Source organism: Ciconia boyciana, chromosome 6, assembly GCF_034638445.1.
Source record: "Ciconia boyciana chromosome 6, ASM3463844v1, whole genome shotgun sequence".
In the NCBI taxonomy this organism is placed as follows: domain Eukaryota; kingdom Metazoa; phylum Chordata; class Aves; order Ciconiiformes; family Ciconiidae; genus Ciconia; species Ciconia boyciana.
The window spans coordinates 8,191,299-8,218,156 of NC_132939.1; the positions used below are offsets into that span (position 1 = coordinate 8,191,299).

Sequence of the window (26,858 nt, forward strand, 5' to 3'; positions counted from 1 at the left end):
CTGAGACTTGCTAGGTGTTACTCTTACTTTGCTACTGAACTGCTTCAGGATTTCAGCATGTCATTCAACTTCTCTATGTGATATCATTTAGGACCTCCTCAATAAGATAACAAACTGATAAGTGTTAAGATAGACGTGATTTGCCCTGGAAAACATCCTTTTAGAATATAATATGTATCAGCTACTCATAGTAGCAGAAACACTTTTATGCCAGTATAGCCATGTCAAGACAGTAAAACTTTTCTTTCAATAAAAATATCACAGGAAAATTTCTCCTTTTACACACAATATCATACACAAGAGTTTCCAGGATATGGCTAATAATCACTGCTAGCAATCTGTGCTGAACAGGTTTTCCAAAATTAGGACTTAACTACAGCCCTTGTCAATAGCTGATGGCAGCTATACAACCAACACTCCTAGACCTGAATGCTGCTCTGTCCATTTCTTCTCAAATTTAGTGTTCAATTAAGAGAGCCTTAGAGCTTGCTCTCTGTGGCAGACAGCATGGAAGAAATGCAGAATAACCAGGAATCAAGCCCTACTACTTAATAGGAAACAATCATACGAGGCTTCCTGGAATGATGTATGACCCATAAACCCACACTTACATTCAGACACAATGCCCACTCATGGGCACATATTCATTTTCTGTGCTATTTGCTTCCTTGGACACAAGAGTGCATTGGGAAGAAGTAACAGATAAATAGACAAATGCTTGAGCATACACCAATGCGAAAACAGTAGTTTCCCCATTTGTATTTGATTCACCTACTGTCAGATTAACAACCTTCATTTTCCATCAAACCAAGCATGGAGAGGACATTTTTCTTAGCGAAGGTCAAATCCTAAATTCCTTGAACACCCTAACCTGTTACCAGTGAGTAAGCATTAACTGGTCTTAGGTCTGTGCAAATATTAGTTGCTCTCTAAGATACTAGAAAGATGCTGCATGAGATTGCTTTAAATAACAGCAAAAAATAACGTCCCTGCTTTCTGAATCAGAAATAAATTCAATACCTTTACAGATGGGTAAAGAAAACTCCTCCCAAAAATCAGCACCATCTGAGACACAAACGTTAGAACAAAATGCTACCTACTGGGGCTTTCTAATGAGATACAAACCTGGCAGAAAGACACTGCACCAGGGCCAAAGGACAGCAGACATCCATGTTTCTAAGCACGTTCTCTTCAGCCCTGAAGCAAAGAACACAGTATAGTAACAGGGTGATGCTACATCATCTGTGAAGTTGCTCAAACAAGAGGAGCAGATTGGAAGTAGCAGCCAAAATCCTGCTCAACACACAAAAAAGAAAGATCTCACTGGGCAGACAGACAGAACGTTCCAGGCAATAAATTTATAAAGACTACCAAGAAATCAGCCTGGAAAGGGCAAAAGATTCCCAAAGGGGCATCCCAAAGTCAGATGCCAGTAAAGCAGATGATTCTCATTGTGACACAGCGAGAATCAAAGTGTTGAGGGGATTTTAGGTTTTTCTCAGCCTGACAGAATAGAAATATATTACTCAAAAAACGCAGTGTGATATGAATCCAAATGTTCAACATGTGTGGGTCAAAATTTAAATGCAAATTTTGAAAATAATCCATAATCTTTATAACATTGTCAAATTAAAATAAAAACAAACCACAACCAGGCCAGAAAATTATTTAAGCCAGTATATGCATGCTTTTACACCCATATCTTACAAAATAAGAGTTATTACCATGTCACAAAATATCCCAAGGTACTTTTTAAGTTTGGTTTGGTGGGTTTTTTTTCCCCCCAGACTTTTGGCAACCTTAAGATTTGGTGTGAAAGAAACAGTTCTGTTGGTGACAAGTCATTAGTTCATGACTCTTAGATAAAATGCAGCACTTGGCATCACATTTTTTACAAGGAAAAACTCGTGTGGGCTACTTATTTACAACTCTCTTTATGGTTTAGTGAATGTCTTTATGCTGGTATTTGAGTTTGTTTGGGCAAAAGCATGAAATCACACTTACCCTTATTTGTAATAAAATGTATTTATTTAGGTGTCATTCAAACAAAACTACAGGTCCTTGTAAAGGGTAAAGACAAGACAACTTAACAAATGGCAACCCAAAAGAAAAAAAAAAATCAGTTGGACAACATAAATTTAATGGCAACATAATAAATTCTCTAAGGTCCTTTTCTTTCTTCCTTCCACAAACCAATGTTTTTGTTCCACAAGCAATATTTAAACAAGCTAATACTTACTCCCAGACTGTAATGATCAGTCACAAAAGAAATAAGTCTCCTGAGCTGGGGATCCCCATAGCATAAGAGAGTGTACAAGGTGTAAGAAGAGTGGCAGCTCCCAAACACATCTTAGGATTTAATCCAACTTTGTCACCTGCTTTCTCCCATCAAATATTTTATTTTTTTTTTAAACAAGAGCCTAGTAATTCACAATAACGCTTTTAACTAATACTGCCCCCTTTCTGCCTTGAGTCTTCCTACTTCTTATGCAGCTTCTAAGGTTCTGAAGTGCACCTCACACAGAATTTTGCCCCTTCACACTGAATTCACTGGGGTACTCCTTGATAGTAAAGGTTTTATTTTTTCCATTTATGCCTAAGTGCTCCCTACCAAAACTGTAAGCTTTTTTCTTCCTCTTTCCCTGCTACAATCACTCTCTTTATCTCTGATTTTATGTTTCTGAAAGAGCACATGACAATACGTCGTAAAAAAACCACAGAAAAACTCAAAGCCAACATCTATGCCTACTTAGTGTTCCAGCACATTTGCTAGGAGCTAGACACAGAGAGATGTTTGCCTAAAAACTCTGAAGAAAAGAAATAGGTTGTATTGGTTGTAACAACCAATTGGTTGTAACAAAAATATATAACCTAAATGAGATGCTTTTTTTCCTACCAAATAGGCCAAATATAATAATATGCAAATTTTATTTTCATTTAACACTTAAGTTTAAAAGAGACACTTCATGTCATACAAAAGGATACTAGTGGAGTATCTTAATCTGTTTCACTTTAATAAAAAGCAATTTAACAGCATTCTCAAACTTGCTTAGTCTGAAGAAGAAATTAAATCAAATCTCTGACCCTTACCAGCATTTTGCTGGTTGCTAGGCCAGCCTACCTGGATATTACGTAGATAAACTGAATTTCTGGAAGTTTTCTATGGATAAACTGTAAGCTCTTAAAACAATGCTGTTCATGTGATAGGTAAAGTTATGAAAAACTTAAAACCCAGGTAGTGCTCCTGGAGGAAAAAATTACCAAAAGACTTACTTTTTGTGCTTTCTCAGGTAGTCCCCTCCTGTACAAATTTTCACTTGATTATCTTTGAAATTGAGCTGAGCTACCTGGAATTTGTACTGTATTGAATACAGTGCTAGTATCATCTTTCTTCTGAGTCTATCCCAGTGTTTTGCAGGTCAGTAACAAATCTGTCACTGGTTCAAATGCTGGAAAATTGGGGCGATAGAAAGACATAGCAATTTTTAAGTGTTGATATACGTCAATACTACTTTATTCAATTTTACATGTGAGTGAACTGAGGCACACACTAATCACTGAATCTTAGCAAGCAGACCAAAACTAGATTCAGAGTATGACTTCTACTACTCTTCAACGGGAAATCCATTAAAAATTACCTTGACATACATATTCCTTTGCAGCACAAGCTTTGACAGTTTTCAGATGCACTTATGTATGAAAATGGCATATGGAGTCAACCTGCATTGGCAGAGAAACAAATTTAAATTCCAGCCCAGTATTATCAAAATATATGAGAATATTTTTACCACATCTAGTCTAGCTCATGATCCTGTTACCTTTCACCTTCCATATCTAGAATTTTTATTCTAAACCCCAAAATTCTCCCTCCTTAAGGCACAATTCTGTTTACATAGATAAAAGCTAATGTGATCAACCAAAATCAGTCTAAATCCATGCATGGCAGACTTGTTACAAGTTAACACCTGGATAACCCAAAACCTGTATCTAGCCCTATACAATCAGCCTCACAGATGGACACTAACACTGAAGAAGTGCACACACACACCTCACTGCTCTTCTTATATTTATTTAATACAAATTGATATCGCAACCTGTATCTCAAAAATCTCCTTTCATGAATTATTCCCCTTCATTAATTCCACACATTTCATTCTAAGCAGTACAAGTCAGCAGACAAAGCCTTATTGCAGCCTCCTTGAACAATAGCACTTCGCCATCTCTCTGTCATCATTGAGCCAATGCATGACTTAAGCAATATATATGGAATTTATAATGGCTTTCTTTAATGGTCAGATGGAGAAACAGAAAGTGGAACAGCCTACATGCTGTTACTGTCACATTACAATTAAAGCTTTATATTCCTGTGCTTTAGAATCCTGGGTATCTCCTGAAGCAAGTATAAAATTATTTCTCACCTCCAAAGGTTTTTAATTATTCTCAGACAACTATTCCACCAATTCTTCAACATTCTTGCAAAAAGATGAAAAGATATCCTGATTTACAGTCTTGTATTTTAAAGGATACAGACAATTGCTACCTGAAAATATCCTTTCGCTGATCTCTTTACCAGGTCTGACAAAGACTACCGTGAATAACAGACTGCAAGAGAAAGCCCCCCACTTCGCTGCTTTGGATCTTTCGTGCTGTTTCTAACACTTGTGCCCAGTTGGCTTCAGTACTTCCTTATGCTAAGATTTTTTTTCTAATGGCAAAATATAGCAGAGCCTTAAAAAACTACTGCTAGGCCTCAAGAAAGTTGTGTATTTTTAACTTTTTTAGCTTAAGTTGGCTACATATTTCAAGCCAGTTGTTTTGCCCTTTAAGGCAAATTTAGTTTCTTTTAGGCTTGGCTAGTATTTGCCAAATCCAAGATTCAGACATAGCTTCAGCTTAAGAACCCTTCCAATTAAACCAGGCCCAAAAGCTGTTTGAATCACAACTTTAACCACCTAGATCTACGCCCAAATATTTATGGTGCCTCAAGACGGGCTTCTATTGCACTAATCACTACCCTAGCTCAGTCCCAAAATCATTTATTTGTTTAGAAAGAGGTGTCAGCTGTTATGGTAATATCCATCATCTGTGGCAAGCCCCAAGTAATGAGTATGTATTACTCACTATTCTGTTATTAATATTAGTTTCTGTGGCTCATTAAAATTATGTTTTTAGGTTCATGCCATGCCTTTCTGTATTTGCTCTGACTATAATTCAGCTTCTTACTATTACCATCCACTGAAAATCTGCTGGAAAGACAGTAATTATTTAGTTATAAATGATTGGGGAGGTAGACTTAAGCCTTTGGCATGACTAACTGGGTGCCCTTAATTTGTTGCTAATGTTATTGGGCTGTGATATATTGATGTACTACGGGCAATAGCTCTGAGGGGGCAGAAACATAGAGCAGATGATCTCACAGATCTTTTCTGTCTCTTTGTGTCATAACTCAGCAATATGCAGTTATTTTGCGGGACAGGAACAACACAGGCAGAGTAGCCCAGTGCCTAAGAAGACTGCATGTCACATCTCATTTATGAGAAGGGCAAGGTTTTCAAAAGGCTATCCTGCCTTTGAAGAGGTTTGGAAAGAACAGTCACATCCTCTAAAAAGTTCTGGGTTGAATCCAATCTGGAAAGAGAGCAACCTGACAGAAACAGAAGAAAAATACTCTCATCCAGCACTTTTTTGTTGTAAACTCTTAACATTCTAAACAAAAAATAGATAAACCAACAAAAACTTTCTACAGGCATAAGTGGTAATTTAAGGCTTTCTTTTAGATACCACTAACTTCGTTGCAATTTGAAATCAGTGTATTATAAACTTAAGACACTTATTAGGACACCTGTGTTCTATTTATTAACATTATTGTTCACAAAACATCCAAACGCTCACAAAACATCCAAACATAAGTAGGGCGTGTTGTCACTATCTAGCCATAAAACAAATTAATAGTCAAAATTTCATACCTCCTCCCTGGAAAGATCCATTGTCCTGAAAACATTATAGAATTTAAAGAAAAAAAAAGTCACACACTTTTGGGAGACATTCTAGTGACCAAGAAACTCTTTTTTTTTTTCCCCAATGAAGCAACAGATTTTCAAGATTTTATTTAAAATAAATAACAGCTTCAGTAGCACCGATTTCGGGGCGGGGGGGGGGGCAGGTAATAGCGTCGCGAGAAACCTGGGAAAAAAAATATGACTCCCTGAAAGTGCCCTAGTCTGGTAACACTGAAAGCTCTCCCTGTTTTAATTAGCCAGACTTCCTCATCAAGCACCCACCCGCGCCCGTGCGCTGGTAGGGCGTGGGGGCGGCTCGCTGCCCCCCCTGCGGCCTCCGCCGCCCCCTGCAGCCGCAGCGGCGGGAGGGCTGCCCGGCGGCGGGCACGGCAGCGCTGCCAGCGGGGCAGGGCCCTCTCTTCCTCCGACTTTCCTCGGGGGAGGAGAGGGGTTGGCACAGCTTCCACTCCGACCGCAAGCCCGACATGCTTCCAGTGCCTTCGCCAACTCCAACAGGCGGCAGGCCGCGGTCTGCCCTTAGAGCAAGCGCTGCTTTCAGTACACTTCACTCGCCTGGCACCGCACCCGGCCCTTCGCGACACGCGAAGCAGCCGCTGATATCACCGTCCGCAGCCCTTCTCCCCCAGCAGCCCCCAGCGCCAGCACCCGTAAAGGACGGCTGCGCTTCCCTCCTCATCTCCCAGCCGCGACCCCAGCCGCCGCCTATCCCATCCGCGCCCAGGGCCGACAAGGCTGCAGATGAGCTCCCCTCGCCAGGCTATGCTTAATCCGCCCCACGCTACCACGAACCGCCCCCCCGGGGTACGGGGGATCGTTGCCCCGGGCCTGGGGCTGCCCCACGCCGGCCAGGCCGCATCACGGCCCGCCTCCACAGGGAGGAAACAGCGCATGCGCACCGCCAGCCCAACACGGCGGCACGTCACGTCGGGCACGAAACCACCGCGCTCGAGCCCACGCTTGGCCACGTGACCCTCACACCCCCTCCCTCCCCGCTGATTCCTCTGTAGCGATCGGTGTCGCCGCTCCCCGTCTCCAACCGGAAGCGCCGCTCCGGGCGGCTCGGCGGTTCCGCTGCTCTGTGGTAAGCCGGAGGCCGGGCGGGGTGAGGGGCGGTTAATGGCCGCTACAAGCAGCGCCGCAGCCGCTGGGGGAACGCGGAAGTCGGGTGCCGGCGTCCCGGCGCAACGGCGGAAGAAAGTCCCCGGCAAGGTACCGGGGTAACCTCCTGCCGCCCGAGGGGGTGTGCGGCCGGCACCGGGAAGGGAGGTGCGAGGCGGTGGGCCGCGCCGAGCGGTCGGGGGGGGAGCGGGGGGGCGGGGCGGCGGCGCTGCCATGCCGGGCCCCGCGGAGCGGCCGGGAGGAGCCGTCCGTGGCCTGGGGCCGCGCCCGGCTGCAGAGAGCCCTTGCCGGTGGTGCCCAGCCACCCTCGGCCGCGGGCGGGCTCGCTGCTCCCCTTCCGCCCTGCTCTCCGCCCAGCCGGACTGGCAGGCTGGCCTCTCAGAGGGTTAGTGCCCTCCGCAAAAGCAAGCGAGCAGCTGGGCTTTCCTCTGGATTAGCGCACGGTTCTCAACACGCAGCCCTGGCTAGGGGCTGTCGCCGTTTGGATGAGGGTGCAGTGCTGTGCAGCTCTTGAACATCCAGCGTAACATATTCAGACATGGGCTCACATCTGCAATTTCAGGACTGTTCCTTCCCTTCGACTTCTTATAACCCAGTACTGCCAGTCTAAACTGTAGTTTCCTCCATCCTCTGTTTCCACCTGCAGCAAGAAGCTAGAAAACCCTTGCTGAACCTCTGCTAGTGCGGCAGGCTTACTGTGCACAAGTGCTTTGCTGTGCTGATCCTCGTTGCTGTCTTCTGCTTTAGGTTATAGTGTTTGGTGCAGTAAACACTAATTCATGATTTCACAGGTGTGAATACAAGCCTTCATTTAAGTACTTGGTTTTTGAAGCTCTCTCCTCTTTCCAGCAAAGAAAAATCAAAGGCAAAAAGCTGTGTACTCCTCTGAAGGGGGAGGAGGGAAGAAATGCCTCTGAAGCTTCTACCAAGAATTCTTACAAATCAAGTGGATGAGATACATAACTTACGTCACCAGCACACTATCGTTTGAACGAACTGTGGCGATACATTTGATGTGCTTTCCCTCTGTTTAACATAGTGGTATTTAAGGTAGCATAGTCATCTGTCGAAACAGATGCCTGCCAAAGATAGCAGCATAATAATGTCCTGGTTTCGGGGGACCAGGACAAATAATTATTTTCTGTTCTATAGAAAATAAGTTATTTTTTTAATTAGAACATCTTCCAAGAGTTCTGACTTCTAATGCACCTGCAAATTTTGAAAATTCAGATCGTCAGTCTTACATTGACCTAGCGTGCTTCCTCATCTACACACACACCCCACCTGTCTAAGCAGGAACCAGTCAAAAGTCCACATTTTAACATTTGAAGCAAGTTTGGTGCATAGCCTACAACAGACTTCTTTGAATTATTTGGTATTAGCTAAATTGCTGTTAAAGTGTTAACTCAGCTGCAGTGAGCTTTGATCATACAGTTCCAGTTACCTTAGTTTGAAAGACAAACTTTGTGCACCTAATGGAAAAAAATATTAGTTCTGAGTATAGCTGGTTTACTAAGATGGTAAAGTTTGACAGGTGGTCTTTAAAGGAGAGAAAAAAAAAATCATTCAAAGTCAGTTCCACAGTAAAAGTGCATAAATAGGCAAAGGCACTGGAACTTTTATGCAGTAAAAACAGAGCACTCTTAGTGCTCAGCAGGCACTGAGAATACGAATTTTTAGAACTTCATTGATAGCTACACTTTACTCCTTATTGGTATTGTTCAGTGCAGATCTGAAGAGCTGTGCAGGGTCAAAACTTCAGGAGAGGTCTTAGTTAACTTAGAATACAGACATTTCAGTGAAGAAGAGTTCAGATAGCCTAGAAATTTAGGACTGGACTAGTTCTAGTCCTTAAAATACAGGATTTAGGTTTTCACCTGAGAAATCAGTGTTAAGTATTAGAATACTTAAGTCTTTCTATTTTCAGGTAACTTGCAAAAAACAGAACCAAGTTTGCTTTATTTCCAGAATGAAATACACACCCTTTTTTTGCAAACTCAGGTGTTTATAATGTTGTGCCTCTATTATTCTTGCTTTAATTTAAATGTGAAAGCTGCAGCATTCTTAACAATAGGCTGAGAAAACTTGTTTAAAAATAATTGTTCAGTTATACTCAGTTCTGTCTTGAATCAGATATAAAATTATACTTTTAAAACAAGTTTACTGGCCTGAGTATAGCCCAGCATATCATTTATATTTGGATCAGTTAAATCACTAGACAATAGCATGTCCTATGCAAGACCTTTAAATTACTGTGCATACAGTTTAATATATGGAAATGTGTTGTGTAATTGCTTCAGATATACACATCCGTTTCAGAAAAACTGAAGTATTACAATCAAGAGATTTCTGCTGCAAAAATGCTCCAGGCAGTGGCTTTTCAGAGTAATTTTAAAAAGCCTATTAACTTCTCATTGCATAAACTTACACATTTCATGTCATTAGGTTGTTTGTGATGCTATTTGCTTTTATTTTATTGAAAGTAGCATCCCAGACTTTTTCCATTATACAATTGGCTGATGCTTTTATTGATTAAAAAGCCGTATTACCCTGTTTGGTGGTTAGCACAAATAACTGTGTCATGGTTTAACCCCAGCCAGCAGCCAAGCACCACACAGCTGCTCACTCACTCCCCCCACAGTGGGATGGGAGGGAGGATAGGAAGGGTAAAAGTGAGAAAGAGACTTGTGGGTTGAGATAAAAACAGGTTAATAATTAAAAAGAATGTTTTTTAAAAAATGTAAGGAAAAGAAAAAGAAAAACAGGATAATAAAACCCAAGAAAAACAAGCAATGCAAGTGAAAACAATTGCTCACCACCAACTGACCAATGCCCAGCCAGTCCCCCAGCAGCAGCCCTGCCTGCCACCCTCCCCCCCAGTGTTATTGCTGAGCATGACGTCATATGGTGTGGAATGTCCCTTTGGTCAGCTGGGGTCAGCTGTCCCAGCTGTGTCCCCTCCCAGCTTTTGTACACCCCCAGCCTACTCCCCGACAGGGCAGTCTGAGGAGCAGAAAAGGACTTGACGCTGTGTAAGCACTGCTCAGCAGTAACTAAAACATCAGCATGTTCTCAACACTATTTTCAGTACAAATCCCAAACATAGCCCCATAGAAGCTACTATGAAGAAAATTAACTCTATCCCAGCCAAAAGCAGTACACTATGCTTTTTAATTTGTCTGATTTTGTCTTTGCAGAGTAGTGTGTGGGTGAACATTAAGATCTCAGGTTGTATTCATTGTAATTAAGGTTCTTGGAGGTTTTGAAAGCAAATGAATTCCTTTCTTTTGGTAGAAATTTGTCCTTTATATTGCAGTACAAAATAGCGCAAGATGGGCTCAGGCTCTGATGCTTTAGGGCCAGCATTGGATTTGCAACAAACTTTGGCATGGGTACGAGACCACTCTGCAGTAGCTAGCTTTGTATTTGGTAACTGTGTTTGTGTTTAACTTTAAATAACTGCCCAATATTTACATCGAACAGACATGGCACTTGGAGAGAGCTGCATGTAAAGGCCACGTGAGCACAACTGCACACATCTAGAACCACCGATCTTTGTGTATACCACAGGCTGTTTCTTGAAATGGCTGAGGTTGATTCTGTGTGTGTGGACTTGCACCTGGTATACACAGGAAGAACACACAGGAAAGCGCTGTTGGACATGAATTGCCAACTGACATCAGACAGCCTGTGCAGCCTACCTTAGCAGCTTTATTTCTAGAAACTACTTGGAAACAGGATGGATGAATTGTTTAGCCACCAGCAGTCTCTTCCTGTGGGCCATCTTTGCAACTGGTCTTGACTAGCAGGGATTGTGCCAAGAGAGGGGGCCCCCAGGAGACCCATGACCAGAGCAGGCTGCTGTCTGAACAATTCATCCACCTCATACCTTGCTCCCAGATTGCTTTTGAGAAAGTAATGCTACTAAACATTTTTAATTGATACCTACTGTAGCTGGGAAAAAATGCTGCTGAAAGGAATATAAGATGCATGGTTTAATTCCAGAATTAAATTCAGTGTATTTTTAGTCTTATCTAGACTAGGAGGCTATAATTTCTTTACATGTTTTTTAAATTACTTAAACCTAGTCTGTCAAGCTTACAGCTAAGGGTTTGCAGCACAAATCTGATTGATTTTAATGCTTTCTCTAGGGTGATCTTCATAGAAACTACTAAAGACTTCAAAGAACTCATTTTAGGCAAAATAAGTGAGATAAGTTGTTCTGATAAAGTAAAATGGATCCTTGTTCAGTTGGAGTTCAGCTTCAAGCTACCAATGAATGCCATAAGACCTATTATACCCGTCACACTGGTGTCAAGACTAAGCAAGATATGTCTTCGTCTGACCTCCTGTTACTTCAGCTTAGGACTGGAATAACCCTTGCAGAGAACAATACAATCTGCTTCCACCATGCAAAAATTTACATTGAAAGATTTGAAGACTTGCAAAAATCATGTTGTGATCCCTTTAATATACACAGAAAACTATCAAAGAAAAACTTACGTGCAATTGACTTAGATGACGCAACTTTTCTAAGTGCCAAGTTTGGAAGGCAGTTTGTACCTGGTTGGAAGCTTTGTCCCAAATGTATGCAGATAATAAACGGAAGCGTGGATGTTGAATCCGAAGATCGCCAAAGAAGAAAACTTGATTCGGACGTATGTATATGGACCAGTTTTCCCAACCCCCCCCTAAGTTCTACAAGCTATTGGAATTGGGCTTCATACAAGTCCTATGTAAAGAAATTAAGTTTTTTAATAGAAATATGAAAAGGTGTAGTCTTTTAGATGTATGGGAGTTTGCTGTATTTAAACCTTTATTTGGAAGACCTTAAAAAAATCCTCTTTCCTAATTAAACATTATGGCCTTTTAAATTCAAATGATTGTGTGTATTAGGGTGACTTACAGCTCCTAAGTTTATGTAAATACCAGACTGCTGCTGGTATTTTAAGCTGTTACTCAAGCCTTACAGAAAAACAAGCTCATGTGCTTAAAACTGAACATTGCAAAGGTTGCTTCTAAGGATGTTGAGATAAACTTCTGGTTTAGTCTCTTCAGTTAAAAAAAAAAACCAACACTTTCTCTAGCAGTTCATTACAAAGTGAACGTGCATTGAGGTGAATGAAGTGTACTCTTGTTGTGGTGTCTGAGCTGTGAAGGCCATGGTGTTTGTTCAGGGGCGGTAATGAACTGGTGTGGGAGGGTAATGCTTTCGGTGCTGAGTTTGGAATACAGCTTTACCATTGTTGGATGCATTGTTCAGAGTGTATGCAGGTAATCAGTAGAAGAGTGAGCAACCAAATCAGCAAAAGCTCATCCATATATGCCCTGTAGCAAAGCAGAATTGCCTTCTAGGAGCTGTTGTCCCTTTCAGCCTAGGGGCTATTGCCCAACTGTATTTTTCAATTACATGTCAGTATGATTAGGAGACTGATAGGGCATGAAACTTGAAAGCATTGATTAAAACTGCTACTGTAAATCTTGTATTGTTGGAGTTTGAGGCTGGTACAGTTGTCCAGTATAAAAAATTTTAAGACTTAAGTTGTTTCTCCTGGGAAATCCAGTGCTTAGAGTTCAGCTCAACAATTTACCTAAGTTATTACAATATCCTGGCTTGACTGGACATTTTCTTATGAATTTAGATTTGTATTTATAATTGAATGAGATTTTCTATCTTTGTTCAGGGGCGTACAGCTAAGGCTTTAAAGTCTCTACAGTTTGCTAATCCAGGACGACAGACTGAATTCACTCCTGAGACCAGTAAAAGGGAAAAAAGAAGGCTGCAAACAAAAATTGCATCATTTAATTCAGACAGGTGAGCTGTTTCCTGTGTTTACATTATCTTTAACTTTCACTTCAAAATAAAATAGCCTTGATGGTCAGTGTCCTTGTAACACTATAACATTTTCTATATGGATGTTTGTGTGTTTATGGATTGCTTTTTTGTTTTTGAGGATGTTAAAGCTCATTCTCATTACTGAGATGAACAAAGCAGAAGATACAGTGTTAGCATACAGTCCATATTTCAGGCAATTAGAATACAAACAAGTATTTGGTAAGGCATGACAATACTACACAGATCATAGATGAAGCTATTAATTTATGCATAAACTCAAATTATGGTAATGGGCTAAATTTGAATACAGTAAGATCAAGTAGACTACACTTAAAATACTGGAGTTGTCATCTTTCAATAAACTCAGTAATTACACTTTGTAAACAAAAGCATGCAAGCTAGGACCTTACCTTCCTTTTAAAAAAGGAAGTTAGTGTCCAAGTTGGACAATACTAGGTAACAAATTACAACCTTCTAACGTGACTGATTTTAAAATCATGCTTTCTACAGAGGAAAGGTCTATGCAGCTGAATTTTGTCTGTCGTTTTCCACTAAAAGTTTGGACCAATTCAGTCTTGTCCTAATAGGAGAGTGACAGAAGTCCCAGCTTTAACTAGTCATACGATATTTGTTAAAACATGCAAGAAAGATCACATTAATACCTTTCCCCTAAGTTTAACTTCACAAGACAGAAACAGACACTAGATGTGCTGTTCACAAACTACACATCCTTTTCCCCACCATTTGTTTCTTCTACTCAGTTTGGGCACAGATTGCAACCAGGGAAATTTTGATGAGATGTTAGGAAAAATTTTCCATGTATCTAGTAAAACACTGGATCAAAAGTGTTGTGGCATCTCTGACATTAGAGCTATTCAGAACTCAACTAGATGCAGCCCTAAGCAACCTGATTTGAGTTGACCTGGCTTTGAACAGAGGGTCAGACAAGGTGACTTCTAGAGGTCCCTTCCAAGCAGAGTTTTTCTGTGATTCTGCAGTTTAACAGAACTGTTACAGAGATAGGTAATGATAAAAGCATAAAAAATACTTTTAAATTAGGATGTGTGCACCCTAAATGATTCTACATGACCTCCTTTGAGTTACAGCTACACGTCACAAGAGAAAAGTAAATTAAGGGAGCTTTTCACATCATCTGAAAGGTAATCTGAAGTTTACATCATATAACTAAGAATATTCGTAAGTGGCTGAATAAGTGTGCTATTGAAGAAATAAAAACTTCCCATTCTTGAAATTATTTCAAAAGCACTATAGTGGAGATACAATTGGGACTGAGAAGTGTTGTCAAATACAGTAATATATATATATCTTTTAAATTAAGAGAGTGTTAAAATGAACACCTGAAGAAAGCAAACTTCTGTCCGCAACTATTAGCAGCTTGGCATCAAAATAGGTGGATTTTTTAACATGGAAATAACTGTTGTTTTTTGTTATACAGGCAAGTTATACCAGCCAAGAGTAAAGTCTACGATAGCCAGGGACTGCTGCTTTACAGTGGGATGGACCTCTGCGATTGCCTTGATGAAGATTGCCTGGGGTGTTTCTATGCTTGCCCCAAGTGTGGCTCCAACAAGTGTGGAGCTGAATGTCGCTGTGACCGCAAGTGGCTATATGAGCAAATTGAGATAGAAGGAGGAGAAATAATTAGAAATAAGCATGTTGGTTAGTGTATATGTGCAATGTTTATCCTGAGTGTATATTCCATGCTTTGATTAAACACAGCACATTCATCACTTAGTGGTTTAATGAAAGCCATTGGCATTTATCATTATCCACATGATTAATGTGCTCACTTTCACATTCATTTTCAGGATTATTATGGAAATACGCTTAATCATACTACTATCTTTTCCTACTTCATTCTACCTTGTACTCAGTCTTGTTAGTCATCCGAGTAAGTTCTCATTGAAGTCTTTCACTGTATTTAGGTATAAGGTGCTAAATTTTCTTGACATATCCTCAGCCACTCACCATCATCTCGTATACAGTTTTGCATAGCGTACCGTCTCCATGTATCCCTCATTTTGCCTTCTCTAGTTCAGGATCTCATGGTTTTGAATCTGTTTTATGTGAAACACTCTAAAAGTTCTCAGTGAATTTACATGCAGTATTAATAAAGCTCTCTCCAGGATTAATGCTGTATTTTCTATCGATTATCCCAGCTACATCTGATAAATTCAATCCTGTTCACTTAAAGGAATTCAAAGGCATTTAGGAGTTCAGATCATATCCAAGTTACTGGGATTTGAGATCAAGTTATCCTTAGGAATTCAAGCCTCACTGTTAAAGTGTTATTAAACTGTTAAGGCATTGGAAAATATGTTAAAGTATTTAATTATGATACTGTTTTGTTGGTTTCTGTATAACACAATTGAAATAATTTTGCTGTGTTTGTTATCAGTCTGTAATTGGACCAGACTGTTAATTCAACAGCCCTCTCCCCTTTTTTTATTTTTGCCCTTTTTTTTTTAAGGTAAATGTTTGCATGCAGCTGAAATGAATTTGAGTGTCTGTTTCCAAACCAAGAGTATCCAGACTGCTACAAGAAAAAACTCAATTGAATTGAAATTATGTTTTGTTGATGCAGTATCTAGCCTCAGAACATCAAAATTCTACAATATAACAAGATTTATGGGAAAAAGATTTTATAATTGAAATCTTAGTAACATTAAGTGTTATTCCTTGGTATTTTTGTTGTGTTTTGGATAAATTTCCTACTTCTGTGATAGACTTGGAAGATATGCATGTTTATTGGGTCACATTTATTCAAGAATACTGTAAACTATTGATTTCTGAAGACTTATTTGATAAAGTTGTATAATCTTGCTATTTGTTTAGAGTATTTTCTTTTCTGATAAGTGTCATGAAGGTTGTGTTGCTAAAATCCAAAGTTATGCTTTGAGTTGTACTGACATCTGCTGGTCCTAGTAAAGTATAAACATCAATTTGTACTACGTTTTTATTAAATCTGCTACAAAATTAAACAGACTTTCTTTTTTTAGTCGGTATTGGCTGTTCTTCCAAGGATGTCTCTCTCATTGGCCTTAGGCTCCAGCCATATTTATCACAAGAACAGTCATGTGAGTTTTAGGGAGAGCACCATGCTCTTTACACTCTTTTCCAGACAGCAACACCACAAATGCCTAATAGCCACGGCTTCCCTGACATGCAAGTGGCATTTAATACATTTTATTTTATTGACTACAGAGCATGCTTATCCTGACACAGCAATTAATCTTGTGTGCTTGATCCATGTTTGGAACCGTTTCCTCTTTTAAGCAACCTTTTGAATTAGATGAAAAAATAGATAGATACCTCCATGAAGGTGAGAGGGGGGGGGAAAAGCTGGTCTAATCTTGTAATTTTTATGTATTTATTATTTTTTACATTAGATCAGAGTCAGCAGTACCCATTGTTAATAAACTTAACAGGCTTCGAACTGTTTGATGAATATAACTTATCACTTAAGTCCACAGTTAGACTTTGGATTCAGTAACTGTTACAGCATTTCACTGAAGTGAAATGCAAGTCTACCAGTAGCTTAAATTGCCTAGAGCATCCTATTATTAGAACTGTATTTCTCCATCTCCATTACGTCTCTGGAAAGCATATTCAGTCTCTGATTTTACAGATTCACTAGCAATGAGTACTTTCCCAAATAAATCACTGAAGTTGTTTCCTAACAAAATGCATAGGACTGCTGTTTAACTAAAAACATGCGCTAAGTACTGGGTACTGTTCTAGAAACTACAGGACACTTTGGGTTTTTTTCCTGTAAAACAGGGGGGTTTGGTGTTGGTTGTTCACATGTCCTGCTTACATATTTAGGGCATTTCCATTTAGCTGTATTTCCTTAACATGCCTAGGTTGTAGTGTGTTACTAAGTTCAGTAATATATTTTTATACACTTCCATGTCCCCTTCATCTGTTTTTCTGTTAAAAGACTTTGTTGCAAGTCAAACATTACCATCTTGCTAGATATAGAATGCTTACAGCTATGAATTTCTCTGATTTTTTTTCCATGTGTTTTTATAAACACCACACAAACTTATCCCATCAGCATAATACACAAGCTATTTTATCATCATCTAGAAGTGATGCATATTGTTCCAGGTAGCATACGTAGTTCCCCATCTTTCAGAATTACTCTACAACTAAGCCTGTTAAACAGTATGTTCTTTTAACATAGCTAACAGAAACAACTGCTTTCCATAAAAGCCAAAGTTCATAAGCCAGGTATAATAACCACTTTAAACTCTGCATGCATTAAAGAAAAAAAGCTAAGTGGAGATATACCCCAGTTACTGTGTTAAAACTTGTCTTTTGATATTAATTGCAAAAATTAATGCCTAGACAAAGTTTACATATTCAAAAGAGATAAATCAATGACAATAAAAGAATCTGTTTTATGAATAATACATATCCCATGGATCAATTTGAGTTTATTGAACAGAAGCTCCAGATTTGTGATCTCTTAAGTACAGTGTTAAGTACTGTTTTGGTTTCTTCCTCTCACAGAGCAAAATTCACATCAGGTTTAGAACATGGTCAAATTTAACATCTTCTAAAGTCAGTGAGAGCTCTTTTGAGGACCTTGTGAGAGTTACCACAGACTTTTGGGGTCATATGTGAGACAGGATGTGTCCTTTCCCCCCCCCGCCCCTTAGTAGAGTTGAAAGTTTCAAACTGATACTGATGAAACATTCCCTGGGGTGCTTTCTGTTAAAGAAATAATGATTGTAAATACTCAAATAACAATATAGTACAGTCAGGTAATTAACTAAGAGAAGGGGTTACATTAACATTTTTGGCATCTATGCTACGAAAAGGCATTTATCTTTGGGAGACACATTATAACCTTATCCTTAGACACAGCATGAATTTGGTTTTCTTTTAATCAATTAAATTCATAACTCTTAGAAACTAACATAAGGAGACTCTAGCTTTTGAATCTCTTGGCTGACCGTTCAAGACATCAGAAACAGCAGGAAGTAGACAGACCTACACAAAAGCATGATTTTATAAACCCAGAAGTCAAATTAAAGCCTCTAAGGGAAAAAAAAAGAAAACTGAAATAAGGTGACTATTTTTTTTTTTTTTCCTGATTTTAGACCTGGTTTAATGTTCTCTTTAGCCTTTTTGTGTAGGTGGTTCCTCCATGGCCAGAATGGACCAATAAACAACTGCAGAAGAGCTCGCACAGAAATCCCGTAGTGACATAGCTACACAGGGGTTAAGTATTCAGGTGGACGTGTGTCACTTGGGATGTGACAGAAACAGCTACAACTTGCTGAAATCAGCATTAAAGCCTTCCAGTTCTCCTAGTCTCGTGAAAAAGCATAAACGTACAATTTCCAGTTTCAATTACTTTGTTTTCCTCTAAAATTAGAGTCACATTTTTGGTAATATTTGTGTCTTAATAAATGCAGAGTTTTAGCATTTTTCAACTGATTTCTCAGTGGAATATAGGATGTACAGACGTGTAGTAGCTTGTCCCTCATGATCCAGATAATTATCCCCAGTAATTCTTCAGCAAACATTCTTAAAGTTTTATTCACCTTTATACTGACTTCTAACCAGTCAATATCATACTAACGACAACTTTATTTAAACAGGCTAAACAGTTGCCTCCAACTTTAAGTTATACATGCTTTTAGATCCTACTAATACTAGAAGAACAGTTTAGTAAAAGGATTATATTTGTATTTAAAGATCTTTCTTTAATTACAAGTTGCATCTAATATTTACCAATGTGGAAGCCATAAGCAGAACTATTCTTATATTCATTCACTGCAATTAGAGTTCAAATTAACAGTTCTCCTCCGAGCGCATATTAAAAAAATATTGTAGGGAGGTGTGACGATTGCAGTTAAAGTGCCCCGTTCACTCCTAGGAGGGGTTTTGTTCGAAACTCATTATCCTGCTCTGAAACGGGTGTTTTACATTTTAAAAGCTCCTCAGAGCCAGCAGAGGGCATCAGCTTACTGCAAAGCTGACCATGAACGTCTCCTGGTGCACCTCGTAGAGATGCGTTCCCAGTCGCCTGAGCAGAGGGGAGTTCATTATCAGATAGATTCAGGAATCGAGCCCAAGAGGAGGAATGCATTACCCACATCTGTGAAGCTGAAATATAGCAGATCCAAGTACAAGATTAGCACTTAAAATTAAGAGAAATGGATTTTCTTTTTGTTCTTTATAAAAACTTCTCACCCATCCCCTTCCCCCAAATACCTTGCCAATTGCTAGTTCTTTAAGTAGAGATCAACACAATTCTTTATAGATACATTTACAATTTACAGTGTTTGCTTTGAAACCTTGGTTTAAAGCTTCTACCTGAGGATCCCCTTAGAAATTGAGTCTTAGGTAGCCGAGAAACCCACTCACAGCAAGGTCCTGCACCCATTAGCAAAAGGGGAGACTTTCTGACATGCACACTAGTGCTACTGCCAGCGTGCAATGCGCAGCTGAAGAGCCACGCATGTCCTGTTTCCCAGACAAACAGATAAAATACTCTGACGGTATTTTACCAGAGTAGCTACAATAGCAACCAGAAGAAGCCTAGCATAAACTGTGGTAGGCCAGGGTGGCGAAAGACAACAGGGGCAGCTGGGGATGCGAAAAGTTTCCCTGGGTCTCCTACTATTACTAAGTAGTGAGAAAATTGCCCTAATTCTTCTTCCAGCTTCCTTTGGCAGCCTTTCACATGTACTCACCAGCAAATTAAATCTGTATAGCACACTAAATGACTTGCCCTTCTAGGCTCTAGTTAGGGCAATATTAACAACTAGAGTGCAATAAACTCAGTTGTCCATCTCACCCACAGGTGACCACACTATCTACTACAACCTCCTGAGAGTAAACAGTGATTTACTGTCCATGCAGAGCCCAAGACTGCAACCAGCAATTCTCTGTAAAAACCAGCAATCTGCTGTAAAAGCAATTCTCTTCTGTCACCTTCTGATTTTTCTCCTTGTTATTTTTCCATTTGTTCTTGCATTTTAATTGATAGCTCTACCTACTTTAAATTGTTCATTTTAGCTACTGAATTAATACCATGAAGCAGACATTAATTTACACATTAAAAAAAAGAACAAACTAGTCCCAGCAAGCACCAGCTAAGCATCCCAGGTGAGCCACTTACCAGAACCATCAGAACTCAAAAACTTCTCAACGAGAGATCACTGTGATCCTACTCAATTCACAGTTCTTAAGGCCTCATAAGTCATCTAAGAAACTGGAACTAGGGATCAAAGTATGTTTTCCAGAGCCCAGCCCAGATAGAGAAGAAACAGTATCATAATTGAATGTGTATATAAAGACTACAGAGCTATTCCGTTAACACAACTACTTTGCTTAAAGGTAGAAAATCAGAATTTACCCACTTTCAGTAGCAAAGTAAGTTTCCTAAATTCAGTAGTTCTTGTTCTAGTTCATCCTTCCTAGGAGTACCTGATAATCCAGACGTAATCAAGAGAATGAGTTTTCTCCTCACTTCATTTTCTATTACAAGTTTGTAATACAAAAAATCCCAAAAAAGAAGAAACAAACAGAAACCCCTCCACCATCAAACCTCCAAGCTGCTCCTTTCCTTCTGTTTTATAGCAGGGTGGTGCTCTGGCAGGCGACTCCCTTGGCAGTTTCCAATCAGATGGGCTGGATCCTGCCAGCTCACTTCAGCGTTGGTGCAACCTTTCTCCTGACACCCAGCTCTTCTTAATAGGTATTAGAGTGACGATTATATTTCAGCTTAGTTTTCAGTTGTTATCTTCGTGCTGCTTCCTGGGAATTTCAGCTCAATCTCTAAGAAAAGAGAAAAATCAGAGTTATTCCTCTGTTAAATATACTTGCATAGTATGCTTAACCTCACGCCAGACTCCTTAAATTGTACAGGCTCCTCAGATCATCACTGAGGGGGCCCAGATCTCAGCTACACAGTTCTATCAAGCCAGTTTGTTTCTGTGTTTCATTGGCAACAGCAAGCTGTTCTGTCTCGGTACTGAGCTCGTATTAAGTCCTGTTGACTTCAGTGAAATTATATAGGTGGGTAAGCAGGCCAAGCAAATAGATGGGCTCTGCACAAGTGAAATGTGTCATGATAAAGCGCTGAAGCTGACAGGACTGTTGGGACAAAGACACCCTTCACCCTCACCTCTTATGTATGCTTTTGTTCTGACCCAGGAATAGAGCCTGGGGCCGAGGTCCTATGATCTTAAGAAGCCACTGTGGAAGGCAGCTACAGAGCAACCACCAGTGTACGCCTGAAGTAAAATCTCCTGCTGCTGCTGGAGTCCCAAAATAAAATGTTTGGGTAACCTTTACAGGATTGTCCCCTAAAGACCAGGTCCGGGGAAGCCTGAAGTCCCTATGAAATGTTAAGTGCCAAATGCCTGGGTCTGGCCTTAAATATTTGGGCTTCCCGTTGGAGTTCAGAGTCAGGCTTGGAGACAGGGACAAGGCAGCCAACATGGAGAGGTAGAATAGGTGACTTCTCATATGCTTTGTGTTGGATGTTGTCATAATAAACTAGCTGGGTAAAAAGCACAGAGTAATTAACTTACATTAATGAAGGCTGGTTATATCTCTAGCAAACCCAGAATTTTATTTTTCTCAAGAGAAGGTTTTCTTCCTACTGTTGTGTTTTGGGTTTGTTTTCGCTTTTATCAAAAAACCAGAAAGGCACAATTGATCAGCCTAGTCTGTGCCAACTGCTCTGCTTTATGACTCCCCTGTGTTAATTTCTTGCCTGTGAACTGCTGACTCTTTGAAGTAAAACATTGGGCTTGATCTGGTTTGGAGCAAATGAGAATGCAGGGCCGCTGACAAAGGACATCCATCATAGGAATCGCTGCAGAAGATGTCTGCAGTTCCTCCTCCGATGTGAGTGAACTGCAACGTCCAGCTCCACATGCATGCCCCCCACCCCAACCGGGTACCTCCGTCCCAAACTGGGGTAACATGCTGAGCCACGGTTTTCCTCCTGTACTGTCTGAGCACATACCGATTCCTTATTTTTAAGTAATATTTTTTCCTCCAGAATGGCAGAACCTAACTCACTAGCTTTGTACCTGTAATTTATTTCATTTTTAATGTTTTTAATCATTAAATTAGATTTTGGGGCACAGTGCCCCAAATGGTCTAAGGCTGATTCAGAGCCTGAACCCCATCAGGTAGTTTTTACTTCGTCCGAATCTCGGTAAAGCTGTGTGTGTATGTGCGAGTGCATATAGGACCGTATATGCAGTTGATCCAGCCAAACTCGTCGGAGCTCACCTCTCAGAAATACAAGGTGCAAATGACATGCTGTGAGTCACCACTGATCCGAGTGGATTTGTCTGAATCTGCCCAAGAAGGAAGATGTAAAACCACTTTTCTACCTAAGTGGATGTTCTGTCCCGTAAGGTACGAGTAAAGGGGACCTGCGTTTCATTGACTTTCATTGGCCTTAACAATTATTCAACAGTTAACTGGAAGGTTGGAAATTATCCTTCTGCATCTTCTGCTTCAGCGTAATCTGAAAGGCCCATTCATCACTCAGTTACAGCTGGTAGCTGGCTTGGTATTTTGATATTACCATGTGCAACAGAGAGAGCTCCTGGAGGAACGGAGCTGTAGCTCTTTCCCCCTTTACATTTCTCCTTTCCTCTGACTCTGCTAATGTCACTTTTTTTTTTTTTTAAAGTGAGTTGAAAACCTTTGCCTACCATCCAGCACTAGTTGATGACGCTTCTCACATGTCAGAAATTGCTACTGACATTTCAATTTTGCTTTATTTTTCCTCTTTCTTTGATAGTATTATAGAGACCATTTATATTTGAATAAAAAGCAAATAATGCATGTCAGAGTAGGCATCAGGGAATGTCAAATTGTTTTTTTCCAATTACAACTCTATTTCAAATAGGGTAATGCAATTAAAGGATAATTACTAGAAGTGCAAAGCCAAGGTTATGATCAGAAATGGTTACCCTTTCACTTCTAAGTCCTGTCTTACTAAATAAAATGTTCCTGTGGGGCAAGTTACTCTGCATATCTGCAGGTATCCAGAAGCAACTAAAGGTCTGGCATTATGAGTAGAGTGGCTCTTTGTGTAGAAACTGCCATATTAGGAAAAGGGGACAAATAGGTGGCTTTATCACTGATTAATAATTGCATACATTCACTTCAGGCTAGGATAGTAACAATATATTAGTAGTGTTTTACAGGCAGTATCACAACATGCTTTTAAATAGTAGCCATGGTAAACTGTTATTATTTTCTTAATACTGAGCTGTAGTTTGATTTCTCATTTCTTTGACAAACTATCAGCAACAAAATACAGAAGAAAAAAAAAATAATTACAGAGTGCTCAACGCTTTGCTGGGTGGCTATGGAGCATGTTTAGCAGGGCGCTCCAGGGTAGCCACGACGAGGACCAGGGCGGGTTGTCTCCCCAGCAGAAGGGATTCGGTGTGGCAGGCGAGGTGCAAGCAGAGCCTTCAGTCCCTGAGTGCAAGTTCAGCCCGCCAGCGAGGTGCAGCAATCTCCGCTGCTATAGATGGGTCCAGCTCTCCGCTGCAGCCCTGCAGCAATCCAAACAAACCGACTCCGGTGGCGTGGCTCCGGGTTTTCATCCCTGTGACGCGGGCCAAAACGGAGCTGAACGAGTAGGTTTGTACTGCATCCCGAGGGGGCCCTTTAGCTGCCTGCAAGGCCACGTTCGCTGTCCTTTCAGATGGCAAATCTCCATGCTCAGCCTGAAGCCCTGCCAGAGGGGACCTCCTGCCTTCCTGCGTCCTCCTGTGCCCAAGCACGGCGGCTAGGAGCAGCCCGACGGCCAGGGCCGGGGGGCCGGGGCTGCTCCTGCGATGCTCTCCAAGAGTCACAGAGCCGAGGCCACTGGGACTAGCCTAGAGAGGGGCTTCAGAGTACCCCCTCCCCTGCGGAGCAAGTTTCCCTCTGCAGTTTGGTTCTGTCATACAAGGGGTGTTGTGGTGAGTCAGAAGTTTTCAGAAGTTTAGGATTCCTTTTTCAGAGCTGCTTTCGCCTCTGTGGGGACAAATTCAGCGTTGCTGTATCCCGGCTCATCTCAGGGTCCGTTTGGTGGGAGGCTGGCAACAGAAGAAGTCAAGCTGTCTGAACTACAAGGAGCTAAAAATTATTTTCTCATGACACAAGCGTACATCATTAACTAGCATGAAGCGTTAATTAGCATTACCCTTTGTCAGCCCCCGTGTCACTGCCAGTGCCCCAGGGAACCGGGCTTTTTTTCAGTTGGCTCAGAGGAGGCTAAAGGGAGATCTAAAAGCAGCCGATAACTATGGGAGGGGCAGTTATAAAAGTAAGGGTGCTTCAAACTTTATTCAGCTAGAGTCACGGACTTGCACCCTTTAGAAGGCTGAAGCTGGTGAAAATTCTGCGTGTCTGCAGGGGCCTGTCTCCGGGAGCCCGCTGGTGTAACGCTCGAGTGTCACAAACCATTAGTGAGGTTTGGCCAATCTGTTTTATTTAAGTGCATGAAATAAACCAGCAATCCTTTATTATTAGCTGCTTTATTTGACTGGTAATAGTGCCTAAAAGGGGCCGGGACTCCAATTTGCTCCACTTTGAACCACTGTTTGCTGTGAGAGCATATACTCTCATTTTCTACGAGAGCTTCAGTGGGACGGTGACTGAGTCTTGAGCCCATTTTGTCTGTCTTCAACATTTTTATGGAGGTGGCTGACAGGCAATGCAAACTAAATGTAAACTGCATAATGAGAGCAAGACTTATTTTAGTAAATGTTCAAAATTATTGACAACACTTGGGTGAAAAATGCAATGTTTGTAACTGAGCATGCTAGCTTTCCTCTGCTGTACCCCACAAACTCATGGTATCTTCTCAGCAACCAGCCGCTGAGCCCTGGGGAGCTACGCGCCTGAGATAACCTTGAGGGGTTTTGAACAACCGGCAACCTTTTTGTCACAGAGAATTACTTCGGTGGCTACACAGTCTCTGGACAAAAAGAGAGAAACCCAGCAAGATCGCCAGGCAGGGACTGCTCTTGCGGATGCTGGAGCTTTTCAAGTGCAGGAGTGGCTCAAGAGAGGGCTGGCTGGAGGCGAAGGGCTGGGGAGGGAGAGGGTGCTCAGCAGGGCAGAGCTGTTAATCCCCTTGTGCTCCTCTAATGAGAAACCAGAAGGCGAAGCTGAACACATAGAGAATTTGCTTCCTAACATTAACATAAAATTAACATTAGCATTTAAAACAAGCCTATAATAATACTAAAAAAATATATTTATTTATAAATATTTATAATATTCATTAAATAATAAATTGGTTTATTTCTAAATGTCAGCCTTATTTCCAGGACATTTATTCTGCCTGCATCCCACTGTACCTGAGGCAGACAAAATCTCCTCCGTGTACAAACCAGGCGAGCGGGGCAGAATAGCACACCGGGAAATGAGGATCCCTATGGAGCAAACAAACAGCAGACGAGCAGGCGAGTTAAAGCGTTTCCCTCCTTCCCTGGAGATATGTCCTTATCTTGATAATTGGAGGAATAATAAATAAATAAATAAAATGTCTTATTTAGCCATGGTGGTGGTGTTGGAGTCCTTTGTCTGTAGCATAGTCAGGAAAAACTTTTGGATTGATCTGGAGTGCACAGGCCTATTTTCTATTAAAGTGTATTAATGCCAGGTTCGTGCAATTAGTGAAAAGTCAATTCCCATTACTAGTTAACACTATTGAGTATCTGCTTTCTTTAATAAAAAGCTATGTCCAGCATAAAGACTATAAATCGATAAGCAGCCACTTTCTAAATCTATTCTGTCTCCTCCAAAAATGCAGAGAGAGCACTGCAGTTCAGAAGGCGGAATAGATTTAGAAGAAGAGATCCCTGCCCGCCGAGAGCTGGCATGCCTGCTGCGGACCCTGCCTTCGCACATCCCTCTCAACAGCAGCGTGGTTCCTGCCGTGACTCAGCTCTGCTCTGGAAAAGCCTTTGCTCATTTCTACGAGCCGTACCCGTGCAAAGCGGTGTTAAAATCTTTGCATTCATTTAGTGGCATCAAAGACCATGCTGGCAGAAATCCTCCACGGAATGAAGCCTTCTTGCATGCCTGAATCACATATATGCCTTATGATCCAGCAGCTGCTGGAAGTGCCTGGCCGAACCTGGGACAGACCTTGGAGGGATCTAACAACTCCTGCCAGCGGTGGCCAGGGTAGCCGGCGTCTGCTGTGCACAAGCCCTATTGACAAGGCTGCAGAGTCATACCTCGCTCTTACGAAGAGCAACCGCTTATGCTTTAGCAATGGAAGGTCTGCAGTTTGCATACAGCTGTCACCTGGTATTGCATATTCGCTATGTTAATTCCATAAGTAATAATTACTTTTTGGTAGGAGTCCATCTCCCGTTGTAGGACTTGCAGTGCTTGTGCTGGAACAGCTGCCCGGATGGCATGCACGTTTAATCCTTACGGTGTCTAACAGAGCAGTCTACGGGTTTCATACGCAATTTGATCACGTTCAGTGATCGCTGTGGCAGACAGCTGAAAGTTATGCTGTCATTATAGAGGAGCAGCAGAGAGAAACCTCTCCTAAGTATGCTTTAGTAATGCTGTCTCCTAGGACAGATTTTTTTTGTCTGTGTATATTTATTTCTATTCTCATTTGAAGGTACAGATACTCAGCCCAGTAATCAGGAGCCAGCTGGGTGGCTCACCTCACAGAAACCACGCAGGCTTGACGAAATAACTTACGCTGTTCACGCAAGGGGACGATGTCTGATCAAATTTGGTCTTCTGTTTGGGTTTGCGGTATGCGGTAAGGACTTAGGGCTGGGGACGCTGTCTTCCCGGTTGTAATGGAAAGAAATTGCATCCTACCACGATGGCGGAGATTT

General features: G+C 41.1%; 1 protein-coding gene and 1 long non-coding RNA gene across 4 annotated transcripts; one reads left to right on the plus strand and one right to left on the minus strand.

Annotated features, from left to right (window-relative positions):
• Positions 1–6,961: 6,961 nt before the first annotated feature.
• ARL14EP (ARF like GTPase 14 effector protein) lies at positions 6,962–15,976 on the plus strand. Of its 3 annotated transcripts, none has more exons than XM_072865139.1 (4): positions 6,962–7,101; positions 11,291–11,797; positions 12,824–12,954; positions 14,432–15,976. In XM_072865139.1, exons 2-4 carry the CDS (start codon positions 11,375–11,377, stop codon positions 14,658–14,660), a joined length of 783 nt encoding a protein of 260 aa, XP_072721240.1. In that variant the 5' UTR covers positions 6,962–7,101; positions 11,291–11,374; the 3' UTR covers positions 14,661–15,976. The 3 variants fall into 3 exon arrangements, with proteins under 3 accessions (XP_072721240.1, XP_072721238.1, XP_072721241.1); XM_072865137.1 differs by having other exon boundaries at positions 7,090–7,229; XM_072865140.1 differs by lacking the exon at positions 6,962–7,101 and adding an exon at positions 7,163–7,286.
• Positions 15,977–24,020: 8,044 nt separating this feature from the next.
• LOC140653571 (uncharacterized) lies at positions 24,021–26,813 on the minus strand. The gene is made up of 3 exons (XR_012043157.1): positions 26,716–26,813; positions 25,347–25,421; positions 24,021–24,077 (listed from the first exon to the last, which is right to left on the minus strand). It is a non-coding gene; the product is annotated as an uncharacterized lncRNA (long non-coding RNA).
• Between the last annotated feature and the right edge of the window lie 45 nt (positions 26,814–26,858).